The sequence below is a fragment of the Fusarium phalaenopsidis genome (assembly GCF_050370095.1).
Source record: "Fusarium phalaenopsidis strain FUZ10S chromosome Unknown contig_32300, whole genome shotgun sequence".
NCBI classification, from domain to species: Eukaryota; Fungi; Ascomycota; class Sordariomycetes; order Hypocreales; family Nectriaceae; genus Fusarium; species Fusarium phalaenopsidis.
In genome coordinates this window covers 201,051-220,891 of record NW_028145406.1, presented here as the reverse complement: position 1 = coordinate 220,891, position 19,841 = coordinate 201,051, and the positions used below count along the sequence as shown (strand labels likewise).

At 50.3% G+C, this 19,841-nt stretch overlaps 2 protein-coding genes across 2 annotated transcripts; both read left to right on the top strand.

The window, feature by feature from the left end:
• Window positions 1-4,257: 4,257 nt before the first annotated feature.
• LRP88_07385 (zinc finger CCCH domain-containing protein) lies at window positions 4,258-5,787 on the top strand (the record flags this gene model as incomplete). Its single annotated transcript, XM_083243915.1, has 1 exon — window positions 4,258-5,787. One exon carries the CDS (start codon window positions 4,258-4,260, stop codon window positions 5,785-5,787), a length of 1,530 nt encoding a protein of 509 aa, XP_083100350.1.
• A 1,742-nt stretch (window positions 5,788-7,529) lies between these two features.
• LRP88_07384 (uncharacterized protein) lies at window positions 7,530-8,375 on the top strand (the record flags this gene model as incomplete). The annotated part of the gene is made up of 1 exon (XM_083243914.1): window positions 7,530-8,375. One exon carries the CDS (start codon window positions 7,530-7,532, stop codon window positions 8,373-8,375), a length of 846 nt encoding a protein of 281 aa, XP_083100349.1.
• Between the last annotated feature and the right edge of the window lie 11,466 nt (window positions 8,376-19,841).

Below are 19,841 nucleotides of genomic sequence, written 5' to 3'. Positions count from 1 at the left end.
GAAGATAGATGAATATATATAGCTGAGATAATAAATGTCCGAGAATGACTTTTATTAAGTGGCTTATTCTAGCTCTTATTAAGTCTATAATGAGATCTGCATTCTATATAGCTAAATCTAGGAAAGTTTCTAACAGCAACCCTTTGTCAAAGGCCAGCGAAGCCAATTTCGATGCCTGAGATTCACATCTAGCTTACGACAGCCTTCAACGGCACTTTGCAACGGTCTGGAACCGCAGCTTGCAACAGCCTTCGGTATTCTGACTCAGTTATCCCATCAAGAGCCAGGCTTCAACTATAACAAAGAACATATGATCAACAAAACACAATATCAACATATGATAATATCATATCCTAATGCTTACACATTGGCCTCTTTTTGAGTCTTTCTGCTGTCTTAGTAGAAGACTTATACCTGGCTGTATCATGGGAGGTTATTTTACCTCTTAGGGGGGTTCAACTTCTCCAACCTCCGTCGAGAAACGACAGGGAGCCATTCTTTTCCGCCTTCTGAGCGGATATGGAAGGGATTTGGCTTACGGATGGAAAGGTTTGGGTTGTGTCTGGGGAGGAATACGGCGAAGAACACAGCAACGAATTGCCAAAATTTGATTGGCAAAACAACATTTAAACCCAATAGTGGCAGAGGCTTCATGTGCTTAACTGGGATGGCCTGGTGGCGCATAGGCAGCAGCTTTGGGGGGCGAATAGGGGCCAGGACATGGGTTTTCAGAATATCTCAATCCTTTAGCTAGCAAAGCATAATAAGAATTCAGTAGGGCACCAAGCTAACCACAAAAGGGCAACCTCCCCAGCACGCAAGCAGGTATAACTTTAAAAATCCATATTCTGACTAGCAATTCTATATTACGCTCCCACCCACGTTGCAAACCGCTCTCGCCACGGCCTGTCTCCTCAGACTAAAAAGGGCGCATGGATCTATTTTTGGCAAAACTAAGTTCTCTACTAAGCGCTATAGAGAGTGTTTGAGCTGTCGAAATGTTGAACCTCAGTGTCGAGAGGAACTGGCTCGCCGGGCTACCGATGCCCATCCCCAGCAGCAAATAAGCGATAACCACCATAAGCCAGGTTAGTCAGTTGCAAGATAAACGCCTCACGTACAGAAACCCCAGTGACATCACAACTTCCCTCAAAGCAGTCACGGAATACATCAGCCAGGATTTATAAAAGCTTTTGGCAGATCGGCGACGCTATCTCAAATCCAAGCGTTCATTTACAACGAAGATCATTCCGGGTCAACGGGGATCGAGGCCATGCTCCCGGGCGGGGGTACATGGCAACCTAGATGACTGTTGTCAAGGTCCGGACTAGCGCTGGCTTACTGAAACTGCTAGACCATGCTCCCAGAAGGTGAACATCAACACAGCCTCAGGATCTTTACTGCCATCTCCTCGGAGCTCACTAGATGCTGATTAAGGAGTTAGTTTGTGGCTATGGAGCTCTTTGCCCGACGAGAGGGGCTGGGCAGTCACTTGACCATCTCGCTTCTGCAAGAGGCATTCCTTCACCATTGGCGGGACTCCGGACAACTGGAATCCAGGTGTCGTGTTCTTTTTTATTTATGATGTCAGAGTGCCTATATCCTCAAAGAGGAGAGACTGGAAATAGGTCGCCACAAAGGGAGCATCTGGTGCAGTGTTCAAGAGTCGCTTGTGGGGTACACTGACTGCTCCATATAACAGTGCACAGTTCATCCTTGCCACTAGTGGATAGGCGAGGACCCAGGATCCCGACGTCAGTCCATCATAAGCGAGTAGCTAGAAGAGTTCAGATCTATTAACGAGGCCCAAAGGCACTCAAAACACTGCACTCAAAACACTATTGAGAGTTTATCGTATGCTAGAAAGATGGCTAAGTCAGGCCCTTTCAACACAAAGCATGCACCTTAATACTTGCCAACGAAAATAGCCAACATAGGGGTCAAATTCCCGTGCAGGCTGTCTACTATTTTCCCCAGTAGTGGGGTGAGGTCAGAAGTGATCGTGTCCATTGCTCTCTGAAAGTCGTCCATCTGCTAGTCATGTGCGCTGCTGCACCTCTGTAACGTAAAGTCTGTGTTTCTGAGATAAAATCCTGCGGATAAACCACCGCTTTTAGAACCCATCCGCCTGGTCATTGATCGCCCTGATGGCTGATGCGAGGAGACTCTGGTAGTGAATAAAATCGACCCCTAGAATGACAGGCCAGGGGAATTGAAGGCCAATCGGAATACGATAGAGGCTGGCGTCATCGTAGCCATCATGAGAATAGACGATGATAGAATCGACCAGGAAGCCGATGGCAATGCGCCACTGGAAGGCTCTAATGAAGGCTCTACGAAGCTTGCAGGGGCACCCGAGACGTTGGGGACGTTATCAGCTAGGCGAGTTGCATGGAAGAGACAGAAGCGTGCAACACGCCCTCGCCAATGGTGACAAGGTAAAAGGCCGTACGCCGCTTACGGTTTCTGAGAGATAGAGCACAACGCCTGGCGAGATAGCTCCAGCGCTGAACCCCGCAAGCACTCGACCGGCAACGATGGATCCGAGAGCGTCGCATCCCCCGAAATCTATCATTCTATAGCCTCGATGGAAGCGCGAGACCGGATGACGCCGATAGTGCTGCCAGCTTCGTACCCTAATAGGAGGCCGCCGACAGTAGCGGAGGCAGTTAGTAGGGTGCTTTAAAAGGCATGCGCGGCTCGACGCCACTGATAGGGGTGACCAAAGAATTAGGCTGGGAGGCGTTCTCATGGCCATTCTCGTTGCGGTCCGGCATTGTTGGATGTGAGTCGGGAAGCGATGTCTAATAGCCCAGGCGCCATCAACGAAGAGATCGTTGACTTGCTTCTATCACGAGAAGAAGCTGTTGATCGATGGATAATTTAACGGACCGATCGGCTGCAAAGACAAAGATAAAAAATACTGCGCAGGAGTATAGCAGGCAGGTATATGGAAGTTATACGTATAGGCATGCAGTGATCCCATCATGGGTGAACCTCGAAAACGTACCTATGAGCGCATACCTGGCCCTGCCTGACTCCCATGATGCTTCCCATCGATAGCCATGCCAGCTCTGTTCGCGCTACTACTCAGATGTCCGTGGGAAGAAGCGATGCCATGATGTATGTTTGTGCTGTCCGCCAGGAATAGACCTCGGGCATTCCAACCACTCTTGCGAAGGGCCGGTTTACGTAAGGAACGACGTCGGGAATGGAATAGAGAAAAAGGGAGAAAAGCCAGTCCGTACATTGTTGACCGCGTAGTGTTGTAAGCCACCGGGGGAAGACTTTGAATTCAATGCATATCATCTCCCCACCGCAGCCTTGAGCAACTGGGCCACCATGGCCAAGGAGAGGTTCCCAAATGAGGGATCTGACAACGAAGCCTGTGCCATTTCATCCTCTAAATCAGTATCAGCCCTCTGGGTGAGCAGAATCTTCACCACGCGCTCGTGGCCGTGATAGACGGCGTAGAATAGCGCAGTCTAGCCATTCTGATCCTTTGAATTGACAGGAACCCCCCAGGCGAGCAGAGAGTTTACCAGGGATACTTGGCCAAGGTATACGGCGCAAAACAGCGCAAAAGCAGCGTGCCGAGAATTCATTTTGTTTGAGCATTAAAAAGATGAGAATAACACGGGTCGCGTTTCATAGTCGCAAGCGTTGGGGTTGGTGCTAAAAGAGCGTTGTTTAGGAGGGCCAGAAAAAAACATTTAAACAACGGATCCATAAAAGAGGTCAGAAATCAGCTAATCGGATCTGAGCGGAGGTGTTGACCCGCAACCCTCGGGCCTGTCGTGCCTGTTAGGCGCCTTCATGAATCATCCTTTTGAGGCCAGGGGGGCCTTTGTTCCAGCTTGTCCATCATCCATCCAGTCAGGGCGTCCGAGTCGATACCCCCCGCAATAGCCTGCAGATATCAGGCAGAAACTGTGCAATACAGTCTAGTTAATTTCCTATTCGAGGAGGAACATCGGGTTTCTTGGATTTTTTCCACTTCCTGCTGCGGCTAAAAGTGTGGCATGAGGAGGGACACAGCCCCGATCGCCTGTGCTGGCTTATGCCTGACGCCAAGCCACATTGGCAACCGCTGCGCCCGTGTTCAGCCGCCCGGCGCTTATAGGTGCCGGGTACTCTGGTGCTCTCCTCGCCGCACCCTCTCCTCTCAGGCACGCTCCGTCCAACACATGGTATCAGCTCCCTCAGAATCTCAATCAGAGCTTCCTTCGCTGCGCATCGCAACACTTCTCTCTTCCCATGCTTCCTGATGAGACAATCGACAAGGCGGCTGAGAAGCTCGCCGCGTATCGGAGCAACGATGTCCTCTCCGAGATCCTGGACCAGTATCAGGTCCTTATTGACAACTACCGCCGTCTGAAGAGCGATTACGAAGAGGAGCGAGAGGGGAGAGAGCGATACAAACAGCTCGCTCGTGGCCAGGAGCGTAATCCCTTTGCCCTCGTCGTCATTGACGGAGACGGCTATATCTTTGACGACCACTTTGTCGGCTCGGGAGAGGAGGGAGGTAGCAGAGCCGCCAAACAACTTATCGACAGCGTCAAAAGCAGCCTCCGCCGCAAAGGACTCGAGAGCTGCGAGGTCATGGTGCGCGTCTACGCTAATCTCGTGGGCTTGTCCAAGTCTCTCTATAAGAACGGGCTTTGCGGCGCTGAAAAGCGTTCCCTCGCGTCCTTTGTCGCAGGCTTCAACAGATCTTATGGCCTGGCCGACTTTATCGACGCCGGTGGACTAAAAGAAAATGCCGACTTCAAGCTCAAGGCCATCCTCCGCCTCTACGCCGACAATGCCCAGTGCAAGCACATCTACTTTGCCGCCTGCCACGACGTGGGCTATGTCTCCGACCTTACTCCCTTTAGGGGTAACCAAGATAGGTTTACCCTGATCCGCACCCCAAGCTTGCTCTTCCACAAGGAGTTTGAGAAGCTCGGTATGAACATTGAAGATCTCCACGGCGTCTTCCGCCAGAATCCCCTCATGTACGCTGCTCCGTCTCAGAGCAAGCTCAACAACTCATCCACCAAACTCAACCTGGCATCTACGAACCTGTCTAACGGGGGTTCCGCCAGCAATGATGCCGTCTGTCAGTTTTACAACCTCGGCAAATGCAGATATGGAAATAGCTGCCGGCTCGCCCATATCGACACCAAAACTTCGTCTCATACGAGGCAGAACAGCACCCCGTCCCCTTCTATCGGTAACGGCCCAAAGCCGGATAGAAACCTCAACAGTGACTGGCGCCGTGGCTCTAGCAACTCCATCTCCAAGGTCAATATCGAATCACTGCCTAGGAAGGAAGATATCCCAGAAGGCTTTGTCGCTGTCAACTATGTCGATGAACGTCTCGACGCCTTCTTGCCCGCGCCTTCCGGCGACTCTATCAAAAAGCTCAAGGCGTTATCTGCCGAGAAGAGATTCTGCAACAATAAGCAGCTGTTTGACGCCTGCGACAATGACGCCTGCGAGTACGACCACACCCCAATCGCCGAGGAGCTCAAGCCGGCCCTCGAGTGCCTCGCGCGCTCAGTCCCGTGCTCTAGACGAGGCGGGTGCCGAAAGGCTAACTGTGTATACGGGCACGTCTGCCAAAAGGCTGATTGTCGTCACCGAGGTAGCAAAGGCTACTGCCGATTCCCCAGCAGAACATGTTTGGGAGAATACTCTGTCACCAACTACGTCGAAGCCAACGACTCCCCTATGATGTCGCCCTCCATGGACTCGGAGGACGCGCGAAACGCCGAAAACGGTGGCACGAACCTGTGGGAATAGGTTTGGTATGTTTGAATACCTCGGTAGGAGAAGTATACGGAAAAGTTGGTCGTCCAGCCATAAATGCTGGTTTAACTTGTCTTGTTTCTCTATTCTTGCTAACCCGCTTCTCGATTGGCAATACTGAGGGAAGTGGGAGTAAAAAAACAGATAGTTGCTGGAATCAACCGATATAGCCGCTTTGCTTGGTCCTGTTACTCGTATCTCCCGACGCACAAAGTTGAACAACTAACTTCCCTTTGGAAATAGCTGCCTCTGAATCCCAGCCGGCCTCAACCCCGCCAGGGACCTAGGCGGGCTGTCGCAGTGACTCACGGTAAGATGATGGCTAACCGCAGACAGAGTAGAGAGAGCGATTCTTCCATTGTCGACTCCGATGTACCGCCGCACCACAATCAAATTCGCAATCAGTACTAGCCGCCCTGATCAGGCATGATCCGTATTCTGCCAAGTTGCCCGTTCCCTATCGAATTCAATCTTGCATAGAAAAATGAGAACAGTATTGTCATTCTAGGGAATTTGAATATGGAAATTCTATCTTGCCAAACCATAAAAGAATGTCCAAAATTCGATCAAACACTCCATCTTAGTGCAGCAGAAAGCTATTACGACCCGTCGGCTGAGAGCAGTTAAGACCAAGGATGGGTGCCTTGGGACTGCGATGAGTCGAGATTGAAAGAATCGCTTCTCTACCTCTATGATTAGCTCGCCCAGATTACCGGCACTTGGTAGGTGACCCTCCTCTGTGGCGGAAGCTTGCGAGGGCTTGCAAAGGCAGCTTCACGGTCACGATCACGGCTTGATAGCGCGGCTTGGCGAGTCCGACTCTACCTACAGTGGAGTGCAGGTCCGCCTCATTACTGCCGGTACTTGGCAAGGCACCCAGGGCAGCGATTTGAGCTGCGCCTCCGTGCGAGCCCTCGGTGGCTGGGGACGCATCGCCTCTTTGCTACCAGCTCAATATCATCGACGGGCTGTTTCCCGGAGGTATTAACTGCATCAGCTATCCGGGGTCGGAGAATCCTGGCCTACGGATCGTCGCAGGAACATCACATTCGAAGCTGAGGACACTACCCCGTCGTAGCAATAGAGAAGAGAGTACCTATCACTGCCCATCTTCGATTTGTCGAAAGTGTCATCATCTGACGCAACACTGCCTCATCGCCGGTGGATCACAGGTAGCAGAAGTATGCCTCGCTATTGGCGCGTTAAGCGTGACTCACTGTGTGCGGTTTGGAAAATCCAAAACAGCGCGGCTGATGAGCACTGCCACAGTAAGGCATATTTTCCCTATTCTGAAGTGGGGGGCTTGTTGGCGATGGGGTCTTGTGAGAGCGAACAGAGGGACTATTTAACCTGGCCCCCCGACGCACTTCTTGGAATATCAGACATGCTGTTTATCCTTGCTAAGACTCTTCCGCCGTGTCTTTTAGCTTGTCACCTCTCATTATGAAGCTTCTTCTTGGTCTGCTACACATTTGTGGCCGCCCCGCATTGCCGATGACCCACCTCCATATCCAGGAGAGGCCAGACAGCCGCCCCGGAACGCCAGCACCACAGAAAGAAAGTCCCATCATGACCATATACTTCAGATCATCAAGCAGTGCAGTGCCAATGGGGACTTCCAGTCGCTCAAAAACCGGAAAATAGAGGTCATTATTGATGATGACTCACACCTGCCCAAGGATGTCCAAGAGGCCATATGTTACATCGCCTGCATTTTTACCCAACTATTCTCTGCCATGGGACTCGACGCCTCACTGCGGTTTATGACGTTTCCAAACGCAAATGAAGGAGACCTCACTCCAGATCAGGAAGAGAAAGCCAAATTTGTCGAGCAGGTCTTCAAAAGTCCCAATTGGCCGCAGGCATTAGACGTGGTCGACAATGCCGAGGGGCCTATCAAGGAGGAATTTGACCAGGGTGTCGAGCAATCGAAGAAGCTCGATGGTTCGAATAGTGCACGACATCAAAAAATTGTGCTAACTGCGCAAAAATGGTTACAAGAATATTTGGCCGACCGGGATGTTAAGGATCTGGACCCAGAGAGACTGAGTGCGAGCTACCAAAGGGCAATCGAATTTACTCAGAGCCAGAAAAGTCACATGAACGGTCTCGGTATCACAATTGACGGACTCGTCGATCGACAACAGAAGAGTCGACTGGATAAGGCCGTTACGGTCTTTGTTATTTCAGGGTCAATGCTTCCAACTCATCAGAAAGACGCCATCATGGCAAAGCTGAGCGACGCGCAACCAGGGGCCCAAGAAATCAAGGCCTTGATCCTTGCCATCACCAAAGACGACAGTACCGCTTCTATGAAGTTGGTTCAACCGTTGCGCGCGGTAGATAACGCCAACAAAGGTGCAAAGGACTTTATCGCATTGGTGCACCTCTCGGCGGAGAAGCTTCTAGATCTGTCCATCAGCTCCATACTTCTACAGGAGGCCATGAACGACCACGGCGGAAAGTTTAAGGAGACAAATTCTTCAAGGTTATATGGCCCAACGTCTTTGTGTGGCCAGGGCCAGCTCTGCGACATGATCCCTGATGTTGCGGCCATCGAAAACGGTATGCGGACCCTCTGACGAACGTGACTGGACGAAAGGGCAGGACACTTCTTCGCCCGGATCCTCTATCGTGATTGAGAGAAGCAAGATCGACGTGATGATCTAGCGGCAGTTGTAATATGGGGGAGAGAAGAGGCGGATTGCTATCAGGGCCGAAGCGAGCATGTCGTTCTTTCTCAACCTTTTTGGGTTTATCTGTATTCAAACCTTGCTCCTAATCTCTCTCCTGGCCGAAAGAGATGTCGTTATCTTTGCCTCGTTGAATGACTTGATTAACTCTCCAGTGGCTTGTCGAGCTCTGGTGTTTTGGTCCTTCCCAAAGACTTGTTATCATCAGCGTAACCAAGTCGTTGGGTCGAACACTGGATGTGGCTTTTGATGCTAAGGCGTGGCGTTGCGTGCCGATCGGCTCGGCCTACATGATGAAGAGGATTGGGGAGGCAGGAGAGCCTCGTGGCGGCCCACCTGAGGCCGCCAGCCGAATCTTTGCCATCCGGTGTGCCATAAAAGAGGCAGTCAAGGGCAGCTGGAGGATGAGATGGCTATGGAGGATAATTCCGACGCCCCCATGACCAGAAATAGGCGCCCGCAGATACACAAAAGCAACAGAAGGCCACTTATGATCCTTCAGGCTAACATCGGGAAGATCCCTTCGGCCCACGACTAGGCCCCAGCACTGGCCTATACATCATACCTCCGCAGGAACCATGGACGACTTACAGAGACCCGCTTTCTAACCAAAACCCACCCGGCATATAACACGGGGTCGAAAGATTATGGACTGGTCGTCGGAAAATTACCTTAAACCACTGAACACTCCAGCCTCCTTGAACCCGTACGGTCACGAAGAAGGTTCGCAAAATTCCCGATCGATTGACTGCCCAGAATGCGAGATCCTGTGAAAAAAGCTAAAAGAGCAACTATCTCCAAAGAAGCATATGGACCAAAAGACGGTGAATAGGGGGAAAAAAAAACCGAATGCACGATTTACACAGCTCGAGAAAATACGCAGCGCACAAATGGGGCCACCCAGGCTGCCCCTCTTGTGAGAGATGTCACGCGGCAAATGTTGTCGATCATGTCAAATGACGGGAAGTGACAACATTTCTTCGCTCCTGTCACCAGGGTGATGTAAAGGATATTGCGGCGAAGTACCGAGGCAGCTTCATCATCAACGAGCACTTTCAGGGGGGGTTAATAAAACTTGAGACTGTCAACTCGCCAGGATTGGAGTAAAACTCATTTTCACGATAATCCTTGAGATAGTTAGAAATAAAGAACAGGAATGTCCTTTAAATAGGCACGAGCGTAGGCCAGGCGTTAAAGATGAAGCCATTGTGATTCTTTCGCTATCGCGCCTTTTGAGATCCCCCCGTATTAGGCGATCAATATGGCAAGGCCTGATAAAATCAACACATTGTCACTAAACCCACGCCCCACTGTACGTATGCGGGTATAATAATGCGAGGACGACCACCAATGTGCAGTTAGGCCAACCCTCAGATGAATAAGCTTATGTGTGCGTACCCAGTCATGTCACTGGTGTTGGACTATCTATCCGCTTCCGACGCGGCATCCCTATTGTACACACTTGGGGTTGTTCCCGATGACTGGATGAAGAAGAGATATCTGAACCCCGTCAGGGACCTGGGCGGGCTGTCGAAGTGGCTCACGGGTAAGATGATGGATAACAACAAGGTCATGTTCATAGGCATGGACGTTGAGAGGTGGATCGCGAGGATAAGAAGGCCGTGGGACACCTCATGGAAGAGCGGGTATCCCATAATGGTATGGGTAGCGGTTGTTCCCCCCCGGGAAGTAATGAAGGAGTCCAAGGAGATAAGGTTATACAAGTCTATACTCGCGTCGCCGGATAGCCCAGGCCCACACGGGGATCTTCAGATGCTCAGGATGCACACGCACGGGTGGATGAATGAGTTCATGGGTCCAGGTGTAGTGAAACATCATCACTTCGCCGAAGCAGACATGTGGGTACAGGGCCCTATGATCCAAGATGATACTATCATACCCATGTTCCTCAACTATCAGTGGTCATATAGACCAGGGACAACAGTCGCCATCCGCAGGGAGACTGGGAGCGAGATCGAGAGGGGAGATGAGAGCTTTTTCATGGTGAGAGAGGTTGATATGCCTACTAGCTTGTGCGGCAAGGTATATGAGACCATCTGGTACGATGTCGCACGTGAATCAATAGGGAGAGCCACCACAAGTACTATCCCATATCTTGACGACATCAATGATGATAGTGAAGGTCCTAGTAGTATTACTGTGTTAGTCTGCACGCAATTGGGATTTAAGCAGACGATAAGGATTCCACTCTCCTAGATGGAGATCGGATGTTCATCCGAATCAGTGCATTTGTAGTTGTCAGCCAGTATCACACTTCAACGTAGATAGCTGCTAGAACACGCATAAATGAACACGATCTTGCGGCTCAGTTAACCCATCAAGGGCCGGGTTTCAACTATGATAAAGAACACATTGTCAACATATCATAGCATCATATCCCAATGCTAACACAGCTTGGTCAACTCATCTCTTATATCAATATCCATTCCTTTTCACTTTCTTAGGTCTAGCTTTACCCCGGTTTACTCAATAAGCCTATCGCCATATCCGTCAGGATTACGACCGAGTTTGGCCAGGCAGTTTCGCCAGCCCCCCCGCCATGCTGTCACTGTTTATATGGGGGCAGAATGGGAGAAAGCTGTGCGATTCAGGGCCGATTCAGCCTCTGTTGTTGCCATGTTTAAGAGCACATACCCACGCACAAGACCACATCCAGACATCCCTCAAGCAAGTCGCGAGCGATCCCAAAGACACTTGGCGGATTCAAATCAATTAGCTTTCAGCGGCTGTCTCAGAATACACTGGCCCTGTTGTTCCCATCGCTTCAACCTATCAATGTATCGAGTACGCTAGATCGAATAACCGCAACGACGGCATTGGCAAGCGGCCACTTGCGGACGGGGATCTTGCCATCCGTGTTTTTGTCGCAAGTGCGCGGATGAGGACATCTTAGAGCTAAAAGCCTATCTCAAATATAGCCCAGCCAAGGGCCCAAAGGTATAAGCGCCATGGGTAGAGTTCTCAGCCCCTACCTCCCGCTACCTCTCACGCCACTGGTCAGCCGTTACACTTCTTCCCTAGACCTCAGAGGTTAACCCCTTACCTACCCTAGAGCTTGCCTTTACTTACCAACTCTTCTCTCCCAGACAGGGGCTATATCATCCCTATCGTCCAGGAAAAACGGTGTGTCTGCTGATTCGATACAACAGCTACAAGTTATCACCCATCCAATCAGGAGACCCCAATAGTCACATCCTCTGGCATTGCCACACGTAGTCCCTCTTTATCGTCTACGGTCAAGTCAGGTACGGAAGCACAAAGCTTGGTTTTAAGCAGCTCTAGGACCATGCTGGTGACCTCGCTATCCAAGGCAGCCGCGGGCAGAACGGCAACGACGACCATAATTGAACAGATGTCCTTGCCCAAGCCAGCATGTGTGGACCCGGGGGAGTTGCCGGGGCGCCCAGGTGTCTCTCGGTTAGACAGCTACACAACGACCGTGCTCCGTATCAGGCGTCGTTAGACAGGCTACGCCTGATGGAGGAGCCGTCGTCGAGGGTATTTGGCCATCTTCTCTACGCCCGGTCGTACGGCATCCGCGAAGGCATCGGCAAAGGCGGCTGGCTCAGTGATTGGGCCTTATTTGAGTTGCACCAAGACAAGTTTGAGTAGCCCCTGAGTTCACTGACAAACTAGATACTGATGGACTCTCTGCCCTTGGAGACGACAGACCTTGCTTACGCTATGCAGCCGGATGCCGATCGCGAACTTTTTGAAAAGGGGAGCGAACTGAGGTTGAGGGGCATAATGGCAGAAACTAGCATGGTGAACCCACCTGACATGGGACTCTGCTATGTGTCAGGCCTCGTTGTCGCTAAACTCGGACAAACATCAATCCTCACACTGGGGTGTTCGAATGAGGTCAAATCCGTCACTCGGCGACCCTTTGGGGATCGTAAGATCTCTGAAGAGTGGTGCATCGTCAGCATCGGGGAGGGCAAATTCTCCAAGCCCGGAGACTCAGGTGCATGTGTCTTTGACCTGAATGGTCGCATTGGGGGGATGATTACTTCGGGGAATGGAAAAGACTTAGCGCAGAATATTACTTATGCCACCCCAGTGGAGAGACTTCTGCGAGACACCGAGGCGAGTGGCTTCAAAGTGAGGGTTCTATAAGAGGAGGAATTGATAGGTGCAGTCGCACAGAAGTGACTACAGGGGGGTCGACCCAATTAAAATGGCGCAAATAAAAGGTACATCTCCTCCCTACCTAAATAAGCCTATGGTAGAAGTCCCAACAATCCTTCGAGTTACAAATCGCTACATCGCACTTGTCGCATCCCTTCCATGATTGCCGCGGCCGCCTTGGCCTATAGCTATTCACAAGGATAACCTCTAAGAGGAAGTGCCAAGTTAGGGCCTGCCAAGCACCCCGGCGGACAGTGTGATCATAGCTGTGATATGACCTCAATTGGTCGCCTCGATCTACATGATTCATCTCATTATTGTACTCAGCGGCAACTGTAGGAATGCTAATTAGCTTGACGGTCTCATCACCAAAGAAACGCTGTATCGGCCGTGCCCGGATATGGTCTGTTGACGGCTTCTTCTCAATTCTCTCGTTCCCCTTAAAAACGGTCGACATAAACAACACGAGAGCATTATCCTTCCACGCGATTTGGTTAACCTAGGACGAAGAGAGGACTTAGTAAGGGAATCATATAATTCTATCTTAGTTACTTACCTGATTATCAGCTGTTGGTATGACCCGGATCTCATTAAACTGCCTGATTTCCCTAACTTATCCTTATTTTTTGAGACTGCGAGCTCTTTCTAGATACCGCAGTTAGCACGGGCTGCACCTATAGCCCCGTGGCCGTGCTGACGAAGGGAGAGAAAGAGGTCAGACGACGAGAAGAGGTTATCCATAAAGACGTGGTATACGGCCGGCGGCAGCATATTGATAAGGGAAATAACCACGCTCTGAGTCGAGTTCAGAGGGATGACCTTATCCCTATTAGTCATAACCTCTATCACCTCCTTAACCTCCTCAACCCCCCTCGGCCTCGCCGGCCTGCCTCTGCCTCCTTTGCCTCTGCCTCTTCCTCTTCCTCTTCCCACTCCGGTCCTCCTCTTCTTAGCAGGTTCAACACCTACAGGGCCGTATTTTAGACCGGGCTGGTGCCAAATCCACCGTAAAAAGAAGCCCTTTTGGGCTACAACCCAAACCTTGAACCCCGTGTTGATCGGCTTGTTCTGTACGGTGGTTTTCTGGTGAGATCTCCCCTCATATTGGATCATGCCCTCATCCACAGCGAGATGAGAGCCCGGCTCTAAGAGCTGCGTTGATACGTATTGCATAAGATCAGACCACGGCTGTGCGCATTGGAATACCTCAGGGAAGCGTTCATCAGGTACGAATTTAGTGTGGTCAAAGGGCCGGAGGTGGCGGTGAAGAAGCTGAAACTTATTGTAGGTCATAAACTTGATGATGGGGTATGTAGGACGCTGGTCCCCAAGCGCAGAGGTTTTCCAATGGTCCTCGATCCTAGTTTCCTTATGGAGTCCAATATAAATCAGGATTCCAAGCCAGATATATACATCAGAGACCTTGAGCCATCCTTCAGTTCGTGGTTTTGGCTGCCAATGATGCCGCTTTTATGCAAGCTAGCGACCCAGTTATTGGTGTATTTAACCCAGCTTTTGACTAGGGAAATAGGCACAAAGAGCTAGAAGAGCTGTAGTGGCTCCTGGGGCAGTGGGTTGACCTTAAGGTCGCGAGGCGGCACGTTGAAAGGTTGAAAGTTAAAGCCGCGGTCTTCAGCTGGGGGAAACTCAGGCCGGCATATATTATCAGCCGCTTGCTCGCGTCTGCTGTTTTCTTCTGTAATGAGACTATTGTCATCATGGATATTGACTGCCAGTATCTTGGGGGGTATCTTTCGGGAGGGCATTGCAATGAGCAAAATGAATTATGCGTGATTTTAGCTGTGAAGGGTTTGAGAGGGGTTTTTGGGTTCCCCGCAGGTACCGTCACGATGACAGGGGTGATGTGGGGCGAGGTACGGAATGGAGGTTCATGACAGCCGATGGGATAGTTTGTCGTTGGCGACTGAAACTAAATTAAGGAATCCAAATTATACTTGCAGTTTTCTAATATATCCTGCCTAATCAACATGAAAGTAACCCCTGCTGTGGCTCTCAAGCCCATAAGCTTTTTCCGCGTCCAGATTACTGCCCTGGCCGCATAAAAGGTCTACATATGTGTGAAATGTAAACCACTATGCCAACGGCGAAACTGAAAGATGCCTTTTAGCAGGTACCAAGGCAAATTAGGTCACCCAGGGATGCTTCTTTATAACAAGCCATTTTGCTGGGCTCACGCGTAAGTTGAGGGCTGCCTAGCAGGCGCGCTGGAGCGCTAGCCTTGCCGAATTTTGGTTCGCGGTTGTGAGAAGTGCCACCATGCAGAAGGCGACGGGCCATGTTTTCGTCCTGGCACAATGTTAGCCATGATGTAGAACATCTCTGGGGTGGCTTACAAGGTTACAACGATTGCAGCTTGTCATGGTGCTGCTTTCTCATTCGGTTGATTTGGCCCGCCACTTCATGCATTTTGCTGCATGTCTGCTCAATGGTGGCACTTCGGTTACCCTCGCACCGCCAGCGCTGGACGTCACGGCACATCTTGTCGTACCGCCGCTGTTTTTTCTCAGTATCGTGGCAGAGTTTGCAGATACCTAGGTCCGTCTTCATTTCGTAGACCAGTTTTAGACCGCAAGTCTCGCCTATCCGGCACTCTTTATTACACTGTTGACGGAAACGTCCCCAGCGCCAGTAGCCACATGCCCATCGTGTCTGCTCAAAGTAGCACATGGTCGAAATGGAGGCGTAGACGGGACGAGAAGGCAAATCGAAGCCAGAGTTGGCGTCACAGTCAACCCTGGGTGAACCTTCATTGGAACGTACGGGGCAGGGCCATTATAATTATTCATAAATAGGTACGTCTTGCATCATGACTGTGGGGGATCCCTGCCCGGCTAGCTTGCCCTCTCTTCTCTGGCCAGACCCCCTGCCCATCTCACGCAACAGTCTCCAGCTTCCTCGCCCTCCTCCAGCCGAACCATCAGGCATGAAGATTTGCCCTGCGTATGTAATAGTTAGGGCAGTTGGTTCCTGCGACCGAGATCCACCACATGACCACGCCACGGTCTTTTTGCAGCATAACGGGGTTGGTTGTGGCCCTGAGCATCCAATCATCCACGTTAACAACCCTCCACCCTGATCCGAGGTGATCAGGCTGCGATGATTGGCAGAGGCAGGTCCGCATTTACATCTCGTCCACCCTGAGACAAGCGAACTTCAGACCAACACATTGGCTTTCAGATGGTTGAGCATGCTTTGAGGAGCTGCTCTGCCCGAACAGACATGAGGCACGACCAGGCGAACCAAGTATTTTCATCTTCATTTCCGTGCAGGGGGAGACCTATAAGAGCTTGCTTTGCCGCAGTGGCTACTTCGTACATGATGGCTGCATGGGCTGACCAAAGAGCCAACAAAGTCATGATTTAAGGCTTTGCAAGGGTAGGTATGTATGTGGCCCACAGGCTGGGGTCAATGTCATGGGCCGAGACGGTATCAATGACCATTCCAGACCCACAGTGCCAAGAGGTACGGGAAGCGAAAATAGTATAGCTCTAACCCGTATCAACTCTTTTTTAAATTGCGACTCGATTTAGCGCGTGACCCAAACTTAGGGGGCATCAGACCTCCACTGCTTTCAGAGTCCTGCCTGCGTGAAGTGAGGTGACGATATTGGGGTTTGATCGTGATCTACTACAGTACATAATAACCATTCATCGATTTCTTTCCAAACCACGGCCCGATCTACCCGAAACACCAGGAAAGACACCTCCAGCAGCCCATTGTCATTGATGCCTAAGGTGGGTTGCGGGGGGGGGGGCACGATCCCGGCGGGGTAGGTACGGCAGGAGGGGGGAAGGCAGTCGTCAGCCTGGTTCGCAATGGCCAATCTCAAGTACAGTAGCAAACACCTGCCTGGCCTAATATTCCCCACCTGTTGGTGACTGTCACCACATCAATCTGAGCCTGCCATTGTTTCCTCTTTCGTCACGATGCTGGTCTGAGCTTTACAATGTCCTCTAAGCCATCTCGTCGACACCTGGACACTCATCTTTGAACAGGCATCAACAGGCAAACCCGGGTGGGGACGTGAAACCCATTGCTGGCACGTAAGGGCTGGACCTGGCCACTAAGAAGACTGCAGCCATAGCACACGATTCATCAAAGCTCAGCCAGCCCCCTCTGCGCCCCTACCTTTCGTGCCAAACAATGGTCGGTTACCAGCCACGTACCGAACCAACGATGCGCCAGCTGGTTCAGAACGCAGAGAGCCCATGGTTCAGCCGCATGCGATGCCCTTTCATCGTCCCCTTTTCTTACGGGCCCAGCCAGCTTCTCATACTGTTTCGCCTGCTTGACGTGGAGCCTACTCTAAGTCGCATGGCGCATCACGGGGAATGGAGCGGAGCCAACAGACAGGTAGATCGGCAGCATGTACTTTGGCAGCTGCGAGTGAGGGCTAATGCAGCAAGTAGAAGGGGAAGTTGGCGATACACCATGACAGAATTATTTAGTATAGTTAAAGCCCAGCCCTCAATGGGATAACAGCGCCAGAAGATAGTCCTTCGGACTGAATAACTAGCCAATTATAACCATATAAGTTAGCCTATCGTCATAGGTATTAAGGTATTCAAGCCGTTCAAACCAAATCCTATCCCCCATGCACCACCCATACTCTTCATAATCCTCCTCAGAATCAGAACTACTAAAATCCTCGTTCTGAGTCAGGTCAAATCTGATTTCTCCTTCCTTATAAAACAAATATATTGCCTTTAGGGTATCATAAATCCTCCTGCCTTCCACGTCTCTCTTCTCCTGCCTCTCATCCCAGCGATCAGTAAAAACCAAACGGATGTCAGAGTCGATTAATATCTCGTCGAGATTAATATGTTCGTCGACACCATTTCGCGCCATACGAGGTTTTTCACGAATGTCCCAACTAATGTCGTCCAGAAGGTAATTTGGAATTGGTAGTTCCAGGGCTCGGTCTAGCTCCTATTACCTTGTGAGATAAAGTCTACTTTATAGATTTATAACCTCACTTACCTTGAGCCTGCTGTTAAGTTCAGCTAGGGCATAACCTGTCTCGGTAATCTCTTGATGAAGTTTACTTTTAAGAGTATATAAAGCTTCCCCCTGCGGTAGTGCTTTAACTTCAGATTGCTTAGACCGAGCCATGTCTAAGAGCAGAATGTAATAAACGCCAGTATAGTTATGACGGGAAAGGCTACATATATATATATTTAAAAAGGATATATTAAAATAGCTATTTTATTAGTATGGAAATGGTTCTAATATTACTAACTTATTGAAATAACGTATATGATAAGCGAGTGTCACAGACAAGCGAGTGTCACAAAAATCCCTCACCTTACATCTTCTTCATTTGATCAATTGATTCTCAACCACCAAGCATGTCAGGGCCTAATACTGAGGCTAGAATCCTTCTAGCTCTTCAAGCCCTCCAAAATAACCCAAAACTAAGTATCCGACGCGCCGCAACGATGTACACAGTTCACTATCGTACCTTACATCGCCGGCAGCAAGGCATCCAGTCTCGACGCGATACTATCCCTAATTCACGCAAGCTATCTGATCTAGAAGAAGATATCCTTGTTTACTTCATTCTTGACCTAGATTCGCGAGGATTCCCCCCACGGCTACGTGGTGTGAAAGAAATGGCTGATCAATTGCTTGCTGACCGCGACGCGCTACCAGTTGGCACGCGTTGGGCTCATAACTTCGTCAAGCGGCACCCAGACCTTAAGACGCGTTTTTTTCGTAAATACGACTACCAGAGAGCCAAGTGCGAAGATCCAACTATTATCCGCGATTGGTTTCGGCTTATGGCGAATACAATCGCGAAGTATGGCATCCGATCAGATGATATCTGGAACTTTGATGAGACTGGCTTTCTTATGGGCATGATTGCAAGCGGAATGGTTGTTACAGGCTCAGAAAGGCGTTCAAAGCCAAAATCAGTGCAGCCTGGAAACCGGGAATGGATTACAGTCATTCAAGCGATCAATGCGGAAGGCTGGGCGATCCAGCCGTTTATCATCGGCGCGGGCCAATATCACCTCGCTAACTGGTACCGAGAAAGCAACCTCCCGGGCGATTGGGCTATTGCGACGACCCAAAATGGCTAGACCGATAATGAGACTTGTCTCGAGTGGCTTAAGCACTTTAACCGGTGCACAACCAATCGATCAATTGGTTCCTATCGTCTCTTGATCCTCGATGGCCATGAAAGTCACCAGTCTATCGACTTTGAGAGATATTATGAGGAAAAGAAGATCATCCGGCTCTGTATGCCGCCTCATTCCTCTCATCTACTCCAGCCCCTTGACGTCGGGTGCTTTAACGTACTAAAGCGAGCTTATGGTCGAGAAATAGAGCGATTGATCAGATGCTCTATAACCCACGTTTTAAAGACCGAGTTCTTTCCGGCCTTCCACGCAGCACACGAGGCCACTATGACAGAAAGAAATATCAGGGGGGCTTTTAAAGGAGCTGGTCTTGTTCCTCTTGACCCAGAAACTGTGGTCTCAAAGCTTGATATGCAGCTACGGACTCCAACGCCTGCCGAGGAGGGGGCTGAACCCTCTACCCCTTGGGTCTCAAGGACCCCAAAGACTGTGCTTGAGGCTGGATCTTAGTCTGAATACCTCGAAAGACGGATTAGAAGGCACCAAAGCAGCTCTCCAGAGTCAATTCTTGAAGCATTAAAGTCTCTTGCAAAGGGAACAAAGGCAGTTATGCATGAGATGGCTCTCGTGAGGGCAGAGGTCCAAGACCTTCGACAGGCAAATGAGATACTAAGCCGGCGCCGGAGGGCAAAAAGGACTAGACTGCAGAAAAGAGGAGTAATGACGGTAGGGGAAGGAAGGCAAGCAATTGATCAAATGGATGTGGATGCGCAGGTAGCGGCCGAATCGTCGAGGAGTGGTGGTCGAGGGAGGTCAGTCGGACCGGGTGTTCGGCGCTGTGGAGTTTGCGGCAAGCCCGGGCATAATGCAAGGACCTGTCAGGTAGTGATTGAGACGTCTGGGGAAGAGTATAGTGAGTAGTTTTAATTGATTAGATGATTTATGGTGTTTTTATTATAGTATTCCTAAGGAGGGTTAGGATTTTTGTGACACTCGCTTGTCTGTGACACTCGCTTATCATATACGTTACCTTTAATAAAAAAGTAAGTTAATAATAGCCGGCCAGCCATGCCTAAATCGCTCTCAAAGATAGGAAATCTAT